The 23,513-nt window shown below is 50.4% G+C and overlaps 4 protein-coding genes across 7 annotated transcripts; 1 reads left to right on the plus strand and 3 right to left on the minus strand.

Annotated features, from left to right (window-relative positions):
• Positions 1-290: 290 nt before the first annotated feature.
• LOC120951463 (jmjC domain-containing histone demethylation protein 1) lies at positions 291-16,271 on the minus strand. Of its 4 annotated transcripts, none has more exons than XM_040370213.2 (5): positions 15,947-16,271; positions 12,909-13,808; positions 7,437-7,597; positions 3,316-5,500; positions 291-3,235 (listed from the first exon to the last, which is right to left on the minus strand). In XM_040370213.2, exons 2-5 carry the CDS (start codon positions 12,960-12,962, stop codon positions 1,526-1,528), a joined length of 4,110 nt encoding a protein of 1,369 aa, XP_040226147.2. In that variant the 5' UTR covers positions 12,963-13,808; positions 15,947-16,271; the 3' UTR covers positions 291-1,525. The 4 variants fall into 4 exon arrangements, with proteins under 4 accessions (XP_040226147.2, XP_040226144.2, XP_040226146.2 ...); XM_040370210.2 differs by having other exon boundaries at positions 15,943-16,271; XM_040370212.2 differs by having other exon boundaries at positions 15,939-16,271.
• A 127-nt stretch (positions 16,272-16,398) lies between these two features.
• LOC120951473 (uncharacterized) lies at positions 16,399-17,957 on the minus strand. Its single transcript, XM_040370234.2, has 3 exons — positions 17,646-17,957; positions 17,304-17,567; positions 16,399-17,225 (listed from the first exon to the last, which is right to left on the minus strand). The coding sequence occupies exons 1-3, from the start codon at positions 17,702-17,704 to the stop codon at positions 16,616-16,618; spliced, it is 933 nt and encodes a 310-aa protein (XP_040226168.2). The 5' UTR covers positions 17,705-17,957; the 3' UTR covers positions 16,399-16,615.
• A 307-nt stretch (positions 17,958-18,264) lies between these two features.
• Positions 18,265-21,955, plus strand: LOC120950479 (centromere protein J). Its single transcript, XM_040368545.2, has 2 exons — positions 18,265-21,333; positions 21,407-21,955. Exons 1-2 carry the CDS (start codon positions 18,449-18,451, stop codon positions 21,744-21,746), a joined length of 3,225 nt encoding a protein of 1,074 aa, XP_040224479.2. The 5' UTR covers positions 18,265-18,448; the 3' UTR covers positions 21,747-21,955.
• LOC120950480 (39S ribosomal protein L44, mitochondrial) lies at positions 21,817-23,073 on the minus strand. Its single transcript, XM_040368546.2, has one exon. It carries the CDS (start codon positions 22,959-22,961, stop codon positions 21,972-21,974), a length of 990 nt encoding a protein of 329 aa, XP_040224480.2. The 5' UTR covers positions 22,962-23,073; the 3' UTR covers positions 21,817-21,971.
• Positions 23,074-23,513: the final 440 nt, after the last annotated feature.

Here is a 23,513-nt window from a genome sequence, read left to right on the forward strand (position 1 = left end):
CACTGCAAACATGCATTGCACTTGGTGTTGTAATTTGAGCCAATTTATTCATATTGCATTGCAATACTTACAAAATGTCTGCCTGTATCCATACGTTTGCTTGCTCCTCTTTCTCTCTCTTCATCGGCGTGTTGTGTATTCTACATCATGCAACATCAAATTCTCAACTCTAAACATCCATATTATGCGGGATTATTGATGGAATTGTTTGATCTGGGTATTTTATACAGCTTCATCTATTATCACTACAATACGTGCATCGGGTTTGCTTTTTTATGAAGTAGCTGATGGGGAAAAAACAGCGTTTAATGTTACAAACAGCAATACTTCTGAATACTGTTGATACTAGGACCAACGAACAAACTCTACATTTAAACCGAATTGTGCGCGTTTACGTGTTAAACTGAAACTGAAAGATGTATTTAGTATATCAATAATAATGCATGTTGGAATTTGCTAAAAAAAACAAACTCAAACCACAAACAGGTGAGGTGATTATTGCAATCTTTGCCAGGTTTGTATACACACACACACACACACTCTTTTGCCTACATATTAAACGATCTTCACGGCCGTTACTTGCACTAACATATGGGCTAAGAAAAAAACACATTCCCTATCATATTTTTCGCTTTCGATATCTCGCAAGCATGGTTATGCTATTGCATTATAATTGCACTACCAATCATTGGTTGGTAAATTATTGAAATAAAAAAAAAATGCAGCATAAAAATCAATGCTATTTCTTTCTGCTTCGATTCATGAAACCGACCGACAAAGCTGTCAACTTTAGGAAACTTAGGCCACTTTTGTAATTTTGGGAAGATTTAAAAATGGTTAGATACTAAAAAACGGGGGTCGTATACCTGCCACTCTATTCACCGATGACACACAATCTATCTAGCTTTAGTGTATCTAGCTAGCAACTTTGCCGTGTAAAAGGTTCGCTTTTTACGTCTTTCGATTTCCGTCACAGTGCCCAGATGCATGCATGAACTAGTCCCTAAAGCATGGCCTATCGACGATAAACGTAATGTGTTCTTATAGTATCTAGACTCTATCCTTTCTATTGTTAGCTTAATTCATAAACACAGTTAAATGTAGTAAATGACCATCCACAAGGGATGCTGGTTTGCATGAGGGGCACAGAGTGAGGACTTCTACAAAATAATACATAACTGAACGGACACAACAGCATGCGCAAAACACATGCCTGTGTGTATGTGTACGCCCACAAATGCATGGTTGCTGTTGTTGTTGTGCACATGTTAATCACTTAAACAGCAGAATTGTTAAAACTTAAAAATAGTCTTTGGTTTCATTTCGAAATGTTGATTTCTTCACCTTCACTACCCCGATGTGTGTGTGTGTGTTTGTTTGCTCCTATATTCCGGGGATAGAGTGTCAATAGCTCGTCACCAAGAAAAAGCTCTCGAAACCCTGTGCTGCAGGGTTTTACAGTGTCCTTGGATACCAAGAAGCTCTTGACGTTTGGATGGGGAAAAGAAGAAAGAATACGAGCTTATCACTGTGCCTCTGACGACTGTTGTTGTTGCTGCTGCTGCTGCTGCTGCTGCTGTTGGGAGGCTGGTTGTTTCCGCTTGTCAACTAGCTTAATATCGTGTAGCTGCAGGTCGTTCTTTGAGATGGATGCAAACTTGATCATCGACTGGGTGGAAACCTGCGGCACGTGACTGAGATCAAGCCGCGTCAGGGCATCACACTTTGCCAGATGGTCAAGCGATAGTTCCGTGATCAGCTTGCAGCAGCTCAGGTCCAACTCGACCAGCGTTTTGATGGCCGCTGGCGACGTACCGATCTGTGCGATTGCCGCATCCGTAATGCGCTGGCACGAGCTCAGATCGAGATGCGTCAGGTTCGGCAGCCCTTGGGTGATGTAGCGCAGCGCCACGTCCGAGATGTCCGCCCCGGCCACCTTTAGCATTTTCAGGTTGCGCAGCCTCGATTTCGAATCGGCCAGCCCGGGGCGCGAATCTTTCGGCGGGGAGAGAATCTCCCGGATGGCGAAATCGTTCAGCCCAGCAATAAAGCTCAGATCCAGCACCTGTAGCGGCGGGCACATGCAGGTGTGCAGTCCCAGCACGGCCTGTATGTGTGTGCCCTGCAGGGAGAGATTCTTAAGACCGGGAATGCGCGATATTAGCCACGTAACCTGCCGCTTGCCCAGCCCTATCCAATCCATGATCAAATGTTCGGGCTGGCGGCGCACTATCGCCGACAGCAGGTTCGGCGATAGCTTGTACTCTGCGCAGTTCATCCGCTTCCAGAGCGATGGATCCACGGCTATGTTAGCCCACGTCTTGCACACCATCGTACAGGTCACGAGCGTTTCCGGGGGTAGGTAGCGAAACACAGCCAACAAACAGGGAGCGTCCAGCGCGTAGTTCCCGGACAAAGACATCGTCGGTGTGTGCGCCACCGAAGCCGGGCGGATCGGGTACAGCGGCTTCTTCATCGGTTTCGTCGACGTGCTGTGTATCTGATGCGCCAGCTGCATTCGCTGGGAGGACTTTTTCCTCGGAAGCGAACCACCGTGACTGTTCTTCGTTTCATTGCCATCCGCAGCACCTGTACCGGTTCCACCGCTATGGTGATGTGTGTTTATGGCACCGCCTTCATCACTCTTTCTTCGCTTCACCGCAACACCGTCCGCTGACGCCGCACACGACGATGCCAGCGCCTGCTCGCGCTGCATCTCACGGCCATCTTTAATGACGCTGGTCGCATGGTGATTCGCCGGATAGCTATGATTCGGATGATGATCCAATGGTTCGTCCTTTACCTCCACCTTCATCGAGCCGCCGCCCATCGCCGTGCCCGCACCCGGGGAGGAGTTCAGCGAATGGTGCATTTTCTTGCCCACCCCGGAAGCGTCATATTCCGACCCGCTGGACATATCTTCGTCCTTTATCTTGGGTTTTCGCTCGAACAGGATGTTGCCACCTTTACTCCCTACAATGACCGCACTGCCAGACACCGCAAAATCGTACAGCATATCGTCCTGGAAGCGTGGTGCCCTCGGAGCGGAAACGTTCGCTCCCGCCATCATACCATCACCCGTACTGTTCATCGAACCTTCGCCGCCACTTCCCGCCCCACCATGCCCGCTGCCACCTATCCGACCGAACTCGGCATTGTGGGCTGAGGATGCGTCGCTGCTGCACGACATGCGCCGTATGTCGGAAGATTTTTGCCGCGCTCGGAAGTGTCGAGGCTAAAATGAAAAAAAAGGAAAGATTAACAAATGTCCTTTCAATTCAACAGATCCACGAATTGTGTCACGATCTGTCTTACCCGGTAGTCCGTATTTTTGCCCGACTTACAGCACGACGGACACTCCCAGCTGTTCGGCAGATCGTCATTCACGATGCCCTGCGCCTCCGGGGCAGCACGCTGCGCGCAGTCGGGGTGCGAAATCTCGTAACACACCGAGCACTCCATCAGCGCGGACGGGCCCTCCTGCATCTGGGCCTGCAGTTTCGCTTGCGCCGGCGCCATTATCGGCGCCTGGCGCCATCCATCCAGATTGCAGTGAATGCACTGCGCCGTCACTGGCAGCATCGGCTGCAGACACTGGCGCATCATGCACGTTTGCTTCGCCCGCCCCGGCCCGCCAAACTTCACCATATCGAGGCAGAAACTACACTCCCCGCAATCGGACCGCTGACAGGCTTCGCAGTTTTTGCATCGTGTCCGGCGCCTGCGCGGTCCGTTACCACCACCGTCCCGTTTCTCCCCACCGTGCCCACTGTTGCCGGTGCCGTGCTTTTTGTACGGTCCGCGGCCCACCCCACTCGACGGTAGACGGTTGCCGCTGGTTGGCTGCGGCGACACAAAGTTCCGATCGTCACCGTTGCCGTGATGATGGTTGTTGTACCTTGCCGGCGGTCCCATCGTGGTACCCCCGTTGGAGCTACCGATCGGCGAACGCGAAGTGCCGTTTGCATCACCGTCGGCCGTCTCACCGGACTGCTCCCTACTACGCGGCACCGCATGACTGTGACGACTTTGGGAATGATTTTGCTGCTGATCCTGCTGCTGCTGCTGCTGCTGCTCTACAATGACCTGCCGATGTGGCTGTTGTGCGTGTGGAGATTGTAAATGTGCTTCCGCTACACTTTCACTTCCACCATTCCCCATTCGGTTGTCACCATTTTTGTTTCCCTCCTGCTGCTCCACCTCCTGCAACCGTTGCCGCTCATGGTCCGCATTTCTTCGACGGTTTTCTGCCTCCTCAACGCCCTCCTCGTCGTCCTCCTCGTCCTCATCGCGGTCCCGTCGGCTATCGCGCGGTCCCTCGTTGTCGGTCGTACGGTTTCCTCCACCGTCGCCCGAATAATACTCATAGTGCTCCCGGATGTACGAATTGTTGCTGACGTTCAGGTCAGGATGCAGTACCGGCACACCGGTCACAGCCAGCTCCGGAATGTCCTTACAGTGCCGCTCGACCAGCGTCCGCACGTCCTTGATCAGTGCCACCGGGTCCTTGATTAGCTCTGGCACGTTTTTCTTCTGCGCGGGCAGATCGTACAGGTACATCACGATATCCTTCAGCCCGAACAGCTCGTAGTGCGTCAGATGCACGTGCGGCTTACCGACCAGCTCGTGCTCCCGGCCCGGTTCGCCCTCCAGATGCGAATGGCCGAGCAGCGTGTACACGTACTTCGCCAGCACGTACCAGAGCATCTCGGTGAAGAACGGATAGCGAAACTTTTGCGGCACCTTCGTATTATCCTCGACCTGCGTAATCTTGAGCTGCTTCACGATACCGAACGAGTGCAGAAAATTCCCCCCGAACACGAGCGAATCCGTCGGCGTGTACACGGCGTGTATCCACCCGGTCGGTATGAAGAACGTGTTGCCGGCGGTCAGGTACACCCGGGCACACTTCTCCACCGTGTCGCCGAAGAACACGTCCGACTGCTTGCCGGACAGTACCCACTTCTCGTACAGCTGCAGGTTCTTGTCGGTGGGCGGTATCAGCCAGAAGACCTTGCTGCCGCGCAGTATGTGGTACCAGACGGACGTACCGCCAAAGTCGACGTGAAAGTCGGTGTAGCAGTTCTTCACCGACATCAGACAGTACTTCTGCACCTTCGGGTACATCATGTCGTTCAGCAGGTTGGTCGACTCGACCTGCGATTCCTTCAGCTGCTTCGGCCACACCACATCCACCCAGTCGATCTGGCGCACGATCGCCGGACTCTGCACGTAGTTTTCCAGCTTGGTGTGGGAAAACTCGAGCGAAATCACGTTCAGCAGCTTCTTCTTCACCGGGTCCTCGTAGTACTTCTCCCACTCCTTCATCGTCATCTCGACGTTCTTCTGCGTGTTGACGTCCATCACGTCCAGCATGCGGCGCGACCCGACGCACATCCGGACGTCGCTGATGGAGAAATTGGCCGTCGGCACCTGCAGCCCGAGACCGGTTTTCTCCTTGAACAGTAGCGGAATGTTGAAGCCATTATGTTGCAAAAACCTGAAGGCAAAACGGGAGCATAAAAAAAAACTAACGTAAGAGTAATGTCCACATTGTAAGCAGGCAAAAACATTTCACAACAAACAGTACATCACATAGGCTACCAGGGAGGAACTTATCGAACCAAAATGCACTTAGTTTTACCACCGACATACTCCTACTGCAACTTCGCCTTATTCCGCGCAAGGTGCGACTCGTTTTTAATTAGATTAATTTGCCTAAACAAGCGCGGTCAAACCGGCACAAGCCCCAGCAGGGATTTAAACAGGTCAACAATAAATAATAGGACACCGTTCTGGTGACCGCACATCATGAGCCAATCTGTGCATCTTCGTCGACCCACAGAGAGGAGTCTTGACCCGGTTCAGATTTTTTCCAAAGGCACGAACCACACAACCTAAATGCATTATCGCGTGCAACTTCACCATGGTTCCAAATTGGGAAGCAATAGTTGGTGGTTTGTATTCCTTGCAAAACCAAAAAGTTTGTCCACAAAAAAAAGGTGACGCCCGTCCGCAAATTCCCCAACCAAAATAAAAACAAAAAAGCGCAGCCCAAAGTTGTCATAAAATTGAAAATGTATAGAGGTCATGTTTTTCTCGCCTCTTTCTCTCGCGTGCTCCATTCAGTTTCGTCCGAGGAACGGTTTGGAAAAGGATGAACGAATTCTTTTGCGCCGTGCCCACGGTTACGCCTGACAGCACACACCACTTTCTGGCAAAACACGTGCTGGCGGCGGTACACGGGCTGGAAGGAAGGAAAGAAGGATATAAGTGAGTGGAAGGTTTTTGACAAATCGTTCACACAGATTGCGGCCGGTTTGTTGGACATGCTGTGCTGACAAGCGCACGAGAGAGAGCGCATGTTGGTGCGCGATACGTTATCGATTTTCATTAATTGAATTTTACTAAAAATTTAATCACTAATAATTACATTCACGTCCCGCGTAGAGTCCGCGCGCAGGGAGTTTAACTGATGCGAATAACTTAATCAAGCCATTGCTCTTTGGCGCAGAAGGTGGTTTCTCACAAACAGTAGCGGCAAGAACGTCGGTGTTATTAGGTTCGTATATTAATTCAGCTCATTATTCAGCCCAACTTTTCTGTGAGGGCTTTTGGAACATTTTTCTGTTTTGCGGCCATTTGCAAATGTATTATGTTCGTTTCAGTTCTTTCCTTCGCAAGCCAGCCTCGTGATTCAACACCGCAAGCTTCTCTCTTCGTAGATTAGGTAAGTTTGAAACCCACTTATGGAACCACTTTCGCCCTCAAAGTAGGCAGTTAGAGAAGGGCAACATATAAGAGGGGGGAAAAAACAAGAAGAATAAAGATGAGAGAGCGACCGTACAACACCATCTCCGTCCGACAGTTATCCCATTTTCGTGGAATTGCCATGAAACGAGAACGGCGGGCGTTCGTTCAGGAAAAACCTTGAAAGGAGGAAGTAACCATTTCGAATAGATGGGTAACCTTTCTAGAGAAAAGCCGACACACGGGTACGGAGAAGAAATCATGGTTGGTTTCACATTAGGAAACAAGAAAAAATGCATTCGTACGCTTTGCACCGCAACTCTTGGCAAGAATTGATAAAGCTACCTAAGGAGAAATTAAAATAGGAAATCTGAAGTTAGGTGATTGCTGCAGCAGCACACACTTGTCAGTTCTAATCACACCGAAGCGGGACCTGCACCTAACCAAATTCGTGGCACGTTTCAGCTGCCTCGTGGTGGACAGTTCACGTGTATACCGGTGTACACTACTACTACTGCAAAACGTCTTTAGCCTTCGAAAGACACCAACCATAACGTAATTTTCGCATACAACCGTACCACCACCACCAATGGAAACGCGAAGGCCATTAGACCGGAAAAAAAGATCAACCGGCTACCACCCGCCCCCCTCCCCCCCCCCCCCTCCGCACACCCTACTCTACTTACCCGACGGTTAGATTTTCGCCTTTCATCTCGCGCACCATGCCGGACTGGGCGAATCGTGGCGATTCCAGCTTTTCCGCCACGCTGAATCCCCGCGCCCCTTCGTAATCATCGTCGCCGAGCGTCCAGTCGTCCGAGTACAGCTTCTTCTGTTTGCGTTCGCGCTGTGGATGAAAAGGGACAAGAAAAAGGGAAAACCAAAATCAATGCAAACTGTCTGCTGTCCACTAGATGGTTTCGGGGGGCTTTTCCAACCACATTGTTGTGGTTCCTTCACTCTCTCCTAAAAAGTGTCGCCTGACAGTTTTGACGTATTAATAGTACCTTTTCCTAGGGACACGAGACGGGGGGCACAACCAACGCCTACTGTAAGCGGCATTAAAACGGATGCTTTTTTTAAGGGAAGAGAAAACTCAACAAGCTAAACAAGACACGCGGCAAAAAGGGTAACTGTGATTACAAGCAAGCACATGTGTATTTGCTACTGCTGCCCTTCGATCACCTACGTCATGGCCTCCTCCGTTTTACTTCTTCTTCTCACATGGTCGGGGCGGTTTGTGTACCGTACCCCTCCTGGCGGGCAGACGGCGGCCGAGCCAGTGGTGCAATTCGTGTCTTAATCCCGGCCACAGTGCGCCGCCGTTCGTGCGCCGGACGGGCAGGCAATTTTATGACCGTGAAAAGTGAAAGTCATTCCTCAGCTGTTTCTTGTTCAATTGACGGTCGGTGGCGTTTTTCATACTTGGCGCAAGAAAACTCCCCCGTCACTACGACACACACGTGTTGCTGCGGACGAGTGAAGACGAGTATCAAGTGCGAAAAACTGTCTAAGCCATTACCGTTTGATACATACAATGGGCTTTCACGTACAAGTGCGGTGTTTGTTATCTTCTGATGTCGAACTAACCAAAAATGAGTATTTCTATATTACAATCTTACAATTATTTTAGAGCCGATCCCGTGGTACAATATATTGAAGTTCTTAACAGATCTACAGATGTTTCGAAACAAATACACACCCAACAACTACACTCACTCCCAAAAGTGATTCGATGAAGACAGTTTCTTACGAAATTCCCGATTGGAAATGCTTTCAAAAAAAAAAGGAATATCCAAAATATATTTAAAGAAAACTCCCAACAGGCACACAGATAAAGTACGTCTATAAAAGACGAGAGATCGTCGTGCGAGGATATATCGAAGGTTCCAAAATTGCGATCCTCCAAAAACCTGAACCTGAACAAACCGGTTTCGTAAGCCTGTTTTAGGGCATATGTTGGTTGGCGGCAACAGGCGTTGGCTTTAAATATAAGCTCTCGCGTTGCCAATATTCTAGCGGCAGTACACGAGATTACACGCCGCCTTTGGAAGCGCATCTGCCTGTGTGTGGCACACCTACTACTCTACTTGTTGTTACTGTTAATAAGGCATTAAAAGGCAGTAAAAAAGGGATGATGCTGCCCTTCCTGGCTGGTGATGATTATGATCACACACACAAACACGCACGCAGAGACATTTGGTATTTTTAGATTTTTGCTGCATTTTCCCATTACACTGAAATCGATAAAACCCTTGGTAAAGAGATGCCCCCCCCCCCCCCACGCTACCTACAACAAACATCGATCGGGATGATGTTGGGATGGGGGTTGTATCTTTCATGCCTGTGCTGGAACTTGTTACAGCGGGGAAATGGTCGCTGGTTTTACGCGTCGAAAAGTAAACAAAAGCGAATGGGAAGAGGGAGCGGAGTGGGGCGTAGCGCACACGGTGCAAAGGGAGCACATACCGGGAACCGGGGGCCACCACTTGAGGCCCTTCGGCGCAACACGAAAGCGATGGGGGCCTGTATATCTCGAGTTCGAGTTCTCGTGTATTGGTGCGATGTGCCGGGGGGGTTTGACTGTGTGTTGGTAAGTGTTTGCCATCGTTCGTGTTCTAGATACGGGGAGAAGCTAATCTTATCTATCGCACGCGGATTTAACGGATACGGATTTGGCAAAGTATTTACAAGGGGAAATTTAAAAGGGTTCAAACATCGCCTAATTTAATGTGATCCTTTTGATGAAAATGCATAAAACCGCGTCACCTGCCAGCGATAATCGCGCACCAACCGGTTTACTCACCAAAGTGTCGAGTCGGCATTATTATCAATCGATAATTAAGATACGCTTAGCCAATATAGGGGTTGTACGAAGAAGCGGTGGAGTCACCATGACATCCAATTTTTTTTGTCCATCATTTTGTATTGCTCACACAGGGAGGGCACAGTAAAGTTTGACGTTGCCACACGTGAGGAAGTTTGTCGGGGAACAGCAGCTTTGAAACAGTTTACTTTTCCAACCGGCGGCTGGGAGAGTGTGATTTTCGTGAAACGTCATTTAACGCCGACATGTCATGTGACTCTTGAAGGTGTTTACCGATTTTTCCACAATAACATCATACAATAATGACAATAGCAGCTCTATGCTACACAGCACACATATATGTTTATCTGAGACATACAAGCAAAAGGTAAAATGAAACACCTATCACCATTACGTGTTACATGCAGATCAACATACATAGTAAACATGAAATAAGTTTTATGATTTTACCTTTACTTAAAATCATAATTCACCATTATATCTTAGCAAGATATTAATGAAACTTGTTCGTAACCGAACGTTATAGCCGTTAAAGTGCTTTTAAGCAGTCTGCAAACAATCATGACCTATCTCCTACTATCAAGTTCCTGTCAATTTCATTTGCACTCGGTAAAATTGCTTCCATTCTTTCCACCGTTCAAGTGTGTGTGTGTGTGTGTGTACCGAAAACAACGTATGAAATATTCATTTCCATCTCGAGAAAAGGAACAAAAAAAACTAGGACTAAAGACGATTTCATTCTTTCGCTTTTTTTCTATTTCTATTACACATCCTCATCATCATCCTTGTTGGGGTGAGCAACCGAGGGAATGATCAATACCTGTGCCAGGGAGGGGGGGGGGGGGGGGAGGGGGGAACATGGGCTAGGAAATCATTCCATCTTAGCAGCCGGCCGGTCTCCCCTACTCGTCTGTGTGTCTCTGTGTGAGAACGAACGAGCAAACGGAGAAGAGAAGCTCTAGAACAAGGGCAAAAAACAACCAGCAAACCGGACTGCCAAAGGAAGCTGCTGCGTCCGAAGACACGCCGCCGTACACACGCTCTGGAGCCAGCCGGGGGGGTGGGGGGGGGGGAGGTACATTTCGTTAAATTCAAACCCATCGAAAGAATGCGCTGCGCCTCCCCAGACCGGCCAAAAGCAAACAAAAAAAAAAAAGCAGGCCACAATGCTTCGCTCACCCACATTCGCACGCTGACGGCACAAAAGAGACAGAGTGTGTGTGTGAGAGCGAGAGAGAGCAAGAGACAGGGGAGAATGTATACACGCGTGCGCTGTCCGTTGCGCGTTTATTCGCGCGTCTCTTGACTCGCGCGAAACGCACCTATTGGCATCCTTTTCATGCCGCTTGCCGAATTGCAAACATTACCCGGAATGAAGGGCTGCTCCTGTCTTTATCCTTTTTTTCTCTTTTCTTCACTCGTAGAACGGAACGCGCTACCCCGCAAAAGAGAGAGAGAGAGAGAGAGAGAGAGAGAGAGAGAGAGAGTCTAAAACACTCCAAGAAGAAGCAGGTAGAATGCCGCCGATCCAAACGAAACAAGAAGCGATAGGTGAACGGCGCGCAACCCAGCAAATGGTATGAAATCATCCCCACAAACACACACACACACGCACACGTGCACGCTCTTGACCATATTTTCGCGTCATCAGCAGGATATGTGTTTACAGGGACAGCGGGAGGCTCCTAGGGGGGAGTTTTGGGAGGATAAATGTTAGGGAATGACCAACCAAGCTGTTTCGAGAGCGCGTCATCATGCGCTTATTGTCGCTCCGTTTCATGTGTGCTTTTTGTTGTTGCAAACATCACACACACACACACACACACACAGCGCCACGCTTAGCACACGCTTTTCTGCGCTTTCGCCGTGTGCTTCTACTAGCGCAAAACAACACAATTCCGTTCGCAGCAAGTGTTTCTCCCTCCAATTCTTAGCCAAAAACTTACGCAGAGTTTCCATGCGGGTTTAGACGTTTGGAGGGCAGTGTTCAAACGGAAAGTGGAACACTTTTTCAAAAAGTTGCGACCCACCGGAGCCACGCTGCCATTACATTGCGCGGTTACTGATTCAGCATTATAGCCACTAAACCTCCTTTTACTTTTGCGTCTCCCGTCCAGCTCGGCTGCTCGCGAGAAGTCGACCAGCAAGGTAAAAAGAGATCTTCCCTTCCCTGCTGGCCTTCCCGAGTGGAGTAAAGCACTGAAGTACTTGCCCTAACGCATCACCACTCTACCGGCGCGTGCCCCCCCCCCCCCCCCCCTTCGAGAAGTCTTTTTTTTTTTGGCCAAAAAAGAACGAACCATGATGTGGTGGGTTTTCATTTTATCTCACGTTCTCACCTCATTCAAGACGCAGGAGAAGTCTCTTGCTGACGACTTTCCAAAGACGCGTACTTAACGCGCATTAGATGCCATCCAACACGTCAAACCAGTGGTCTGGCATGAATGGAAGAGCAAGGGATAAAAATTTGCCTATCGTTCCCTTTCCCCGGACATCGTTCGACCCGGAAAGAGAGAGAGAGATAGTTAGAGAGAGAGGCAAAATGATGTTGTAGTTTGATTTCCTTCGTGTTCCTTCGGTACGATCCGAAAATAAACCACATGCCATGCCGGCGGCGGCAGCGGAGGGGCCCACCACCGTGTGGATTGCGTACGCGGAAAGGATTTGCAACAGTAGATGACTGTTTAATCCGCCACTCTCCTGATGTGGTTTGATTGCAACTATGCCGATACAATTTAGCGATAACAAACATATTGCCACATACACACACACACACACACACACACACACACACACACACACACGCGTGCGAAGAATGCCATGATTGGGAAAGATTATTTTCATTTTAAAAAAAAGTATGCCACATCCAAGCAAGCAAAGTCAAGCACACCACACAACTCACGGCCAACTTTGGCGAGCGCAAGACAAACTAGAACGCTTGGCGGCAGCTATTTCTGGAACCTGCGATCGGAACAACTTTTCCGCCAGGTGTGTGCGGAGCAGCGCGTCTTGAGTGTGTGCCTGTGTATGTGCAAATGTCCCACATCCGGCGGGAAAGATGATGTCTTATCGTGCAATGTTCATCTGCACCAAACGGAGCGCGTGTATTTTCCATTCCGCAGAGCGATTGGGGCGCCCTAGAACACCTTCCTGCGACGTGTCCGATCTGCACGCCACCGTCACTTCCGTCAGGGGAAAGGAGCCAAAACCTAACTTTGCTCATATACACTGACTGGAGCTACTCATACATTTTTGCGTTGGCGATAACCTCTTTCTCTACCCAATTTGTAATGGTCGTGATGGGTGCGTTTTCCCCCCTTCGCTAACTCACCAGTTGTCTGCGACTTTTCGATGGCGATATCGGCGGCACCTTATCGGATGACATCGTGCCGCACGTTTTTTACGTACGCTGCCGCTCAACCAAACGAAGCCAACGTGCCGATGTGTTGCCGTGGTTTGTTAATGATGGCAAATGATGATAACGATGACGATGACGACGGTTGCTTATCTGAGCCCTTTTTTGTAACTCGTAGTTCTTGACGCTTCGGTACACGCCACCACTATCGCCGCTTTTCGGTTACACGATGCACACAGACACACACCACGGTCCGTGGTCTGATTCACTTGCACTGAACTTGCCACACGGTAGCTAATTAATTTTACTTATTTTTCACCGACTGGCGCTAGACTGGCGCTGGACTGGCCACTATTCCAGCAGCTGTGTAGGGGCATAGGTGCCGAGCGCCATCCTGGCATATGTTGTTACTTTGCTGCTGACGTCACACATGCACACGCGCGCGCACACACACACAACCGCAGAGACGGTTCACAACAAAACTCGAACACGGTGACATTTACGTTTCACGCACTTGCTCTTCACGCTCTTTTGTCTCTTTAATAACAACACAATGCACGTACACACACACACACACACATACACGCACACCTGCTGATTTTTCCCGTCCGTTTTCTTCCTCGTGCTCGCGCTTCTTCGCGAGCGTGTGCACTCTTTTTATCACTTTGCTCCAGTTACATGCCTCCGCCGCTCTTGTTTCACCCCACTTCCTTCAACCACTTTATGGCAGCACGGCACACTGTGATGACGGATGATGATTGTTTATGCTTTCTTTCTGCACACAGTGGGTCGCGCCGATACCGACTATAGCTTCAACGACGAGAACGACGCATCACACCACATACACACAAACACAAACACGCACGGTAGAACCACCTAGAGATGCAAGGGAAAAGGGAAGAGAAAGAACCGAATGAGATGAGGAAAATGCTGTGAATGCGTAAGCCCTGCGAAAGAGAAGACCACCGACGACAACAAGGAAAGAGACGTAGGCGGTGGAAAAAGGCAAACGCAGCGCAGCCCCGAATATACGTGTAAACGTGCATTCCAATAAACTGCACCCTTGACACTTTCTGCTTTTTCTTCTTCTGCTCTCGCTTCCCTCTCGCTGTGGTGGTGGTAAACGATACCAAACGGAGGAACAAAAAAATACACGACACACACACACACACACGCACACACGCACATGCAGGCGTATGATTTTCTGAGCTATCGTTCTCTTTCGCTCGCTTTTCTTCCGCGCTTCTTTTGCGTTGCTCCCCACCGTTGTTGCTTTTGCTCTTCACGCTTTGCTTCTCACTCTTGCTCGATTCACTTGTCACGGTTGCTGATGATGATGCGGTTGCGTTTCGGTATGGTGGGCCAGAGCCCTCCACTACCCACCCCCCTCCCCACCCCCTCTAACTCTATTTTCCGTGCCTGTTTTCTTCCCTAATTATGAGCTCCCCATTGACACATGGGGAAAAAGGTGGGGCAAAGGTAGTTCTTTCTACGAGAGGACACACACACACACACACACACGCGCGTAATGAAAGATAACACGACACAGAAGCGGCGGCAGCGATTAAAACGTAACAACAGATGAAAATCTATTCCATTTTCCGCCCAATCATATCACATTAGCTCCACACACACACACGTACACTCCCGTTCAGCTTTCGACACAACTGTGCACAGCACACCCAGGCTTGAGCGAGCTCTAGAAGGCTACAGACCAGTGTGCCTGCAAAGTGGTGCGCTGGCTGGCTGCTGGTGACCGGAAGCCCTAGCCCGACCGCAACCTAAACCAATCACTCTGCGGCGGGGAGATATGCCGAAAGACCACCACCACCACCACGAGTCTAAAACGCGCATTCACTTTCAACGCGCTCCGTGCGGTGCGCGGTGCACTGTTGATTGCGTTTTGCTGCCCCGACCAGAAGTGAGACCAGACCTACCACTGCGATGTATAAATGGCGGCCGATTCTGCTGCTGCTGCTGCTGCTGCTGCTGAAAAACCGCACCACAGAACGCGTCCCAGATGAGCCGTCGCCTTCTTTGAGCTGGCACGCACACGCCCGTACTGAACGGAACCGTTTCGACCGGGAAGACCTCGAGCTGCGCTGCGAGCGAGTTTCGGTGCGTTCGGATACCGCGAAGATGACGTCATCGGCGACGGTGGTACGGTGGTGCGTGCGCATCGCACGCGGTGGTCAAAAGTTTTGATACCGTGCTTTACCGAATCGGTAAACTGCTTGCTTAAAGTAAGTGTATATTTACGTGTTAAATCTTACGTCACTTTTTTTTTGAATGTGAAATTGGAAAAATGCGTTCCATTTTCTAATCACAATATTAACGCAATCCAACGGCATCTAATAATGTATCCGCTCGCACGCTCCCACTGTGCCGTTTGTTCGGGGTTTGTTTCGTCGTTTTCGGACTACCCGCGCCGCGCGTTTCCCTCTGCAGGAGGAAAAGAAGCGCAGGCACGATTTGCGGGCGGTTCGTGCAGGCGCAAGACAGAAAGAGAGATACACATTCACTTTTCTGCCACTTCTCGAAACCACACAACGCACACAGCGCGCGACGCTGATGTTGATGAGGCTCGATGTTACGGCGGGAGGAGGAAGGCCACGGTGCGGTGCGACGAGAGCACACTATTCACAGCACAATCACCATCGCCGCTGCTGCCTCCACTGCAACCTCCACCACCACCGCCAACAACTCCCCTACTGGCGCCGCCTTCCATCATTCATGAACACGCCGCACTCATCGCTTGAATATTCTGCCGTCGTCGCCGTGGTCGCAGTTGGCCATTTGCAGGCTGATGCTGCTACACCACTTATTGCTGCTGCTGTTTTTATTTTGTGTGTTGTTGCTGCCTTTTTCACTCACGCACTTTTTGCCACACACCGAACCGTGCGCGTGCATGGGTGTGTGTGTGTGTGTGTACGTGTGCCCGCGTGATAAATAATAAAACTAATTACGTTTTCCCTTTGTTTAACGCTTACACACACACGCGCCTACCTACCCACCCGTACGGGGTCACATTTTCATCGAACCACCAGCGATTAATCGTAAACACGCTGCCTGCAACACCGCACAGAGCACAAAAAAGGTATGCACCCGGATGCCCGCAAGCCGGGGGAACAGAGCGCTGAAAACGGGAAAAAATCTGCAGCTATGTCGTCGAAATTGCACCGACGCAGCGTACGGTCTCACGTGTGTCCGCCCGGATTCACCGAAATCGACTGAGAGCGAAAAAACGATCGCCTTCTCTTTTGCGGGTAATTTTTACCCCCGTCGAACGACGAGCGACGCTCTCGGCGAACATTTCTCTCTCGCTCTCGCTCTCCTTCTGATGTGTCGCTCCCGGTTTGCGGTGTTTCGTAGTGTTTTTTTTTCTTTCTTCCAAAAGCGGTGAATTTACGTTCGGTTCTGGCGGATAAATTTTACAAAATTAATTCCAAAAAATCAGTCAGAAACATTCAAGAAGCATTTAAATTTATTCCTTACTGGCTTACGGACCCTATCGAAAGGACAACATTGTAAAAAGAAAAAAGAAGAAACAAGACACCGCTTATTTTCCTTACATTAATTTTTCTTCGCGCAAATCACGTTAGAGCACGCCAAAAACTGTACAGCATGATTACTTAGGATTGTTACATGACAAAGAGAAGCTCGCCTTTGCATCCCTCTAAAAGCTACATTTCAACGTCCATCGTGGCCGGATCCGGCGCTGCTGATCCCTGCGGCCAGCCCGCGCCGCTCCCGTCCGGCTCAAAATCCAAATCCTCGTCGTAATCGGGCAGATCCGGCAGAGGTTCGTCACTGATGGCCATCGAGTCTGGTGCAGCTTCGCTGTTATTGTTATTTTTCATCGCTTTCCGCTCCTCACGCTCCCGTTCCTCCAACTGTTGGGCAACCTTCGAGAGCACGGACTGCACGCGCTCCTGGGGCGGCTGCCAGATCATCAGCGCAGTGCACGGCTTTTCGATGCGCTGCAGCAACGCTTTGGGCAAGATTTCGCCCCGGCCGTCCAACCGGCGCACCTCCTCGCAGATCGCGATGCGCTGTGCTTTCTTTAACCGTTCCTCCAGCTCCTGCGGCGACATGCACACGTGGTACGCGTCCGCGTCGTCCGAAACATTGCCCGCATCGCCCAACAGCATGTCCTCTTCTCGGCTGGAGTGGGCACGAGGGTCAGCTGTGGACGTCTGCGTACGGATGTCGTGTGCGGTGTATTCGGTGGAAAGGTGCAGATTGTTGAAATGCGACGACATTACTTCCTCGGTGAGAAATTGCTTCGATGGACTGGTGGAGAATGGTAGTAGGGAAAAAAGCGTCACTCGGCTGTTCTCCACACTCTTCAGACGAACGTGCATTACTTACATTGGGATGACGTCGGGATCGGGCTTTCGTTTTCTGAGTTCCGGCAGGAAGGAGACCGGCGCGGGTCCAAACGATGGTGGACTGCTACCGGATGGCATCTGGGGGATGGGCGAGGGTGGTCCCGTGATGGGGCTTGGTCGGATAACTGCATTGAATTCCATCACTTGCCCCGGTTTCATCCCGTACGACCAGGGCATTTCGGCAAAGTTGAACGGTGCACCCGTAGGTGAGGGCATTATTTGTGATGGCAGTATGCTCGGATTTCTAAAATGTATACAGTGGGTAACTAGAGAACCGAAAAACGCTGCACAGAACAGTTAACGAATGCTGCACTGATCGAACCTGATCTTGAGGGGAGAGATCCGCTTCGTTCCCTGGTAGAAACTAGAATGGGATGCCATCTCGATGCGTCGCCGAGCGATGGTGTGTCTTTGTATGTGTGCGTAGTTATGGAAATCCAACCCCGTGGAAGGTGCTCGCACGTTCCAGAACTTTCCCGCAACTGCCCGAACTATTGTATGGCGCTTTTCTTTATTTCAAACATAAATAAACACAGCAAAATTCCACAAATTGTTCGGAGCACGCAAAAAAGTATGGATTTTTCTTTGCCTTTTTTGTTTTGTTGTTTTTTCTTTGACGTGCTGCAGCAATGGTAAATATTGTGAGACCAGTGTGGCCAGATTATACGTTTCACTCTGGTCACTCTGCCCACGGGGCAAGGCGAGCTTTCGAGAGAGAGAAACGTCAAAAACCGCCACAAAAACTAAAAAAAACCGTCGCCAGCGAGGGAAAATCGCATTGACAAACCCTCCAATTTGGCGACGGATTTTTAAGTAATAGTAGATTTCCACGTTTCGAACGAGGGCATTTGAGGGTGGCCGCCAGAAAGCTCGCCTTGCCCTGTGGGCAGAGTGACCAGAGTGAAACGTCAAACGGCGTTTTAATTTCAAAACATTTTCATACAACAGTTCCGCGCTTTCCCATGGCAACTGACGTTTCGTCGAATGTACAACGGTCCTCGTAAAACGATGCTCAGTGCAATATAGGAAACAAGCTTTATTGCGTGTTTTCCATTTAGTGTTATCCTTTTAATATGTCGATCGGCTGCTGATTTAATGTGTAAAGTGAGGTTTTAATTGCGCACCATGGCGGACTCCCCGCGTAGCATACTCGTCCGGCTGGAGCAGCTGAAACAATGGCAGGAGGAGCAACAGCGCGTCCTGCTGGAAAAGCATCTCGCCCAGCAGCAGCTACTGGAACGGGAGCAGCAGAAAATGTACGAAGTGTTGGGACTGCGGCAGCACTCGCTCGATAATGCCGGTGATGACGGTGGTGGCGAGGAATCGTACGCGGAAGATGACAGCGAGCCGGAATACGAGGAGACAAATCTACAGGCGCAGCTAGCGTCCGAGCGGTTACAGCAGCAAGCGGCGTCCGGCAGGGATGATACGACCGTATTCGATTCGGAAAATGAGCAACCGACAGCCGAACAGGCGCAGGCTTTGCAAAAGACGAAAAACGTCCCGAAAAAGCGTTTCTTGAAGCGAGGCGAAGGATTGCGTGCCAGGTTTAAAGTAGATCCGGATAAGTTTAAGCTAGAAAATTTACCTAAATACAAATTTGCTAACCATAACAGAGAGAGAAGCAATCGCAAGGGTGAACCCCGGCAGCAGCAAAGTGATGGCGTTAGTTCGTTGGCTTCGAAAGCCTCTCGCGCGTCAGGCAGCAAACAGGGAAAGGTGGAAGTAAAACAACCACCGGTCGAGAAAAAACTGCGCAACAAGAGTGACCAAGGCATCGTGCTGGACATTAACCGGGTGCAGGATAAAAAGCTCATTAGCACGCGACGCATGGGTGGATCACTTCCTACGATCAATGCCGAGGCGACTAAGCAGGACGCGCACACGAACGAGACCGATCAGCTGTTGGCTGACAGAGTGAAACGGTTTTCAGTTACAGATATGATTGAAAAAATGGTCGAAAAACCACCCGCAAAGCCGAATCTGCCGTGGAAGAAAAGGCTCCTCGATCCAGCGGTTCCACCCAAGGTGTCGAAAGAGCAGCGTGATCTAAACTTTTTCGAACTGCTCGAGAAGAAGGTAGTAGGTAAGAATTTTAGCCCCAACTCGAGTAGCATACTCCGCTTTATAGCGGCAAACGAGTCAACCGCGAACGAAGAAACGCTTACAAATGACGAAAGTATGTACGAGTCGCCAGGAACCGGTACGGCACTGGTACGCCAGGAGGAAGTTATTGTGAAGGATCGGCTTTCTCCGCCACCATCACGAGCAGACCTTAAGGAGGGTGACTCCGATGAAAGCGATGATGACCAGGCACACGTTCACTTTGCTGAGGATGGTTCAAAATGTAGCGCGGGAGAGGACACGGACGTTACCGAACACGAGACGTACCACCGCATGCAACGAATTACGTCTAGCAAAATGTCCACGCCAAATGATAAAATGATTACACGTTCTGAATCGCACGAACAAACAGGCCAAGCTAGCGAAAGTGGCGAGGAGGAGGAGGAGGAGGAGGAGAAAGGGCGGACTAAAGAATGCGCTGAGGACGATGACGACGACGACGCAACGGTGGACAGTGCCAATGGGCAGTCGGAAACCGAGGACACAACGGTGGCGGGTGTAAACGTTGACGATACCCTTCGCAGCGAGATCCTTGCGAAGAGCGAACTGTTGAAGCAGCGGCTGACCGAACTGGAACGGGAAATCGACAACTATCGACGCGAAAACGCGGAGCTTATACAGGCCAAGCAGGAGCACGAGCTGGAGCGGCTCAAGCTGCAGCAGGAACGGGAAGAGCTGGAAGAGCACATGAATGATGAGCGCATCAAGATGGAGGTCTACTTTCACGACGAGCGTATGAAGATCGAAACGGAACGGAAGCAAGCGCTGCGCGAAGCGCAGAAACCGAACAAAAAGGACCGGGAGGAAATTCTGCGCCTAAATGAGGAGCTGGCCGAGATGCGCAAGCAGCAGAAGGAGCGTGAAGCAAAGCACAGTGCGTCGTTGGCGCGGTTTCGGGCGCAGCTGAAAACGGTAGAGAAAGAGTTGCAGGAGGTGCGGCTGGAGCTCGAGGTGACAAAGAAGGACAACCGGCGGCTCGAGACGGAAAATACGCGCCTGAAGCGGCAAAACAACAGTCGGATGTTGGTGGAAATCAATCGCAACATTGCCAAGCTGGCAGCCGGCGGTACCGAGTCCGCCGCCGAACGGCAAGAGTCCAAAGAAGTGAATGCAGCCGCTGCGCAGGATAAATCTAAAAGAGGCTTACAACCGAACCGCCCTAAAACGCAACAAGTTGGTGAGTCGAAGGTAAGCAAGGCGTCGGTGCAGGTTGCGAGGGCAAAGGTTACAAGCCATCCGCCGATGCGGGGGAAAGTTACAATGCGTACTAAAGCTGTCCGCATTTTGGAGCAGCAGGAAGGTTTGAGTTCCGAAACGGACGAAAATAATGGAAATAGGTTTTATGCACAACATGATTCCTCTGATGATGATTCCGATCGTCCTGTGAATGGAAATAAGAGTACCGAAGACGAGGGCGATGATGACGATGACGAGGACGATGACGAGGCGATTGGTGAAAATTCCAGCTCGGCGCAGGATAGTTCTGCAGTGCAGTCATCGTACTTCCCTAAGAATCCTGCCGTACGCAAAACGCTCTTTAACGCGGTAAACCTAAACGAAGATACGGCTGTACCACGGCAAGGCTTGGTGCGCAAAGAAAACCCGCTCACCCAGTGCGATCTACTCGACCGGACACCGGAAGCGGCGGAGATGATCAAGAGCATGAAGCGTGAAATCGTGAATGCGGACGGCAGCCGGGACATTTGGTATCCGAATGGCAATTTGAAGAAAATATCAGCGGACGGATTGATCATACGGATGCTGTACTTCAACAAGGACATCAAGGAAACGAATATGACCGAGGGTACGACCAAGTACTACTACTTCGAGACCAATACCTGGCACACGACCTATCTGGATGGGCTGGAAATACTAGAGTTTCCTGAGTAAGTAGCTCACAGTTCGAGTTCTGCATGGTAAAGGACCTTTTTTAATTTGTTTCTCCCCCCCCCCTTTTAGTGGCCAAACGGAGCACCGTTTTAAAGACGGATCGACGGAGGTTCACTTTCCAAACGGATCTATACGCACAACGAACCCGAACAGTGCAGACATAGCCGAAGAGTGGAAGTATCCAGACGGTACGACGGTAATCATCCGCAAAAACGATGACAAAGAGATAAATCTACCGAACGGGCAGGTTGAGATCCACACCAAGGCCCACAAGCGGCGCATCTATCCAGATGGGACGGTTAAGTTCGTGTATCCCGACGGCAGCCAGGAGTCCCGGTACTCGAATGGACGCATCCGGTTAAAGGATAAAGATGGCCGTTTGATATCCGACACTGGTGGGGGACCTTAAGCATCAACGTGACACACCGCGGTGACGAGATTTAGACGAGAAAGTGCAAAACCTCCCGCTGGATGGTGGGTTAGCGTATTTGATAGGACTAATTTATTCGTTCGTTTCCGGTGTGATTTGTTTTCTGTTTTTGTACAATAAATTACACCACTCTGCTCTGAACGCTGGCGGGATGAAGGCTGGCCACTCAGCAGGAACTGGGAAACACACACCGTTCAATCATTCTCACTGTCGCTTCTCAACCTTACCACTAGCGGAACGGCGTGTTAAATGTTGTGCACAATCCGACAAGGTTAGCGTGAAATCGACCGGTTTCATGTGCAGCTCGGTTCCGAACAGCTGCCGCAGACAGTCCCGAGCAGCCTCCTCCACTGCGACCGTCTGGCTCTCTCCGTAGCCCGTGCCCAGCAGCTTGCGGTCACTGTAAATGCCAACCTGGTGCGCTGCCAGCAGCGTGTTCCTTCCAACATTGCCGATAAGGCGCGGTTCCGGGTCGGCAAGGCCTCGCTCTTTGCAGTACTCCTGCAGCGTCCGAAGCGGATCGGCTATCTCCAGATACTCGTACAGGTCGCGCTGGTTTAGCTGACCGCACAGGAAGTCGCGCACGAACAGGAAGCAACGCTCATCGCCCGAAGAGCGTTGGAGTGCCGCAACGATGGCTTTCAGCGTCGATGCCAGCAGAGCGTCATCGATGGGGAACTCCGCCGCCATGATGATGTCCTTCGTTCCGAGATGGGCCGATACGTGGGCGAGCTGCGCTTCGCTGGTGAGTGCCTCCCTCACGGAAGCGATAAATTGACGCGGTAAGCGTGGCAGCGCCGTCAACAGGAAAGCCTCTACGTACTCCGCAACCAACTGTTCGCCTTGCGCAATCAGCTCCCTGTTGTCGCTCACGCCTAGCACCGGTTGCTCAATGCCAACTGCTGCCTGTTTGCGCGTTTCCTGCTCGATGAACGATTGATGCGTAAAGGCTTGCTGTAGCACGTTTGCATCGAACGACTCTTGCAATCGTTTGCCAAAGGCAAAGATTTCTGCACTATAGTTCCAGTCGGAGTGGGACGATCGGGGCAGCGCAGCTTCCGGGCCCATCTTTTCCCGGCGCCGGCGAAGTTCGCGCAACGTTGGTGCCACCCATCGGTGCACATCCCGGTTCCGGTGAATGTCGAATCGTTGGGCCCCTCGAAGCAGCGTGCGTGTAACACTGAACAGCATCATTGTGGGGGGAAAAACACTGCCTTTAATTGCACAAAATCGTAAAACACAGTGTCCGCGTTGTTCCGGCGATCACCGAAACGCAATGTGTTGTTATTTGTTGTTTTTCTGCGCTGTCAATGACAGTTGCATAAGCAGTGCGTTTGACAGTGCGGGAATGAACTGTGGTAATCTGCAGACTTTTCCACAGCTGAGTGTCATTTTGGTATTGGACTTTGAATCGGCGCAGGCGGCGGTTCAAAAATATCCAAATGTAAATACGGAAACGCCACACGTTGAAGGGAAACGTTGAGCCGGCGAAGGAAATTAGCCATTTTTTCGGCCGATAAATAGCATTTTGTCAGTTGCAGGTAAGTGTTTTGATATCGGAGGTATTAGAAAACGTAGAAAATAGCAAATTTGCTGCGACGGTATCGTCCGGGAATTGTTACAGACATCATAACCTCAACAAGGATAGTTACCGTTTTATAGAAAAATGTAGAAATGTAAATGTATTTCATGCCACGTTAAAGAGGATTATAGGATTAATGACCGTTCGTTACAATCTCATGAGCA

This window comes from Anopheles coluzzii, chromosome 2 (assembly GCF_943734685.1).
Source record: "Anopheles coluzzii chromosome 2, AcolN3, whole genome shotgun sequence".
Lineage (NCBI taxonomy): Eukaryota > Metazoa > Arthropoda > Insecta > Diptera > Culicidae > Anopheles > Anopheles coluzzii.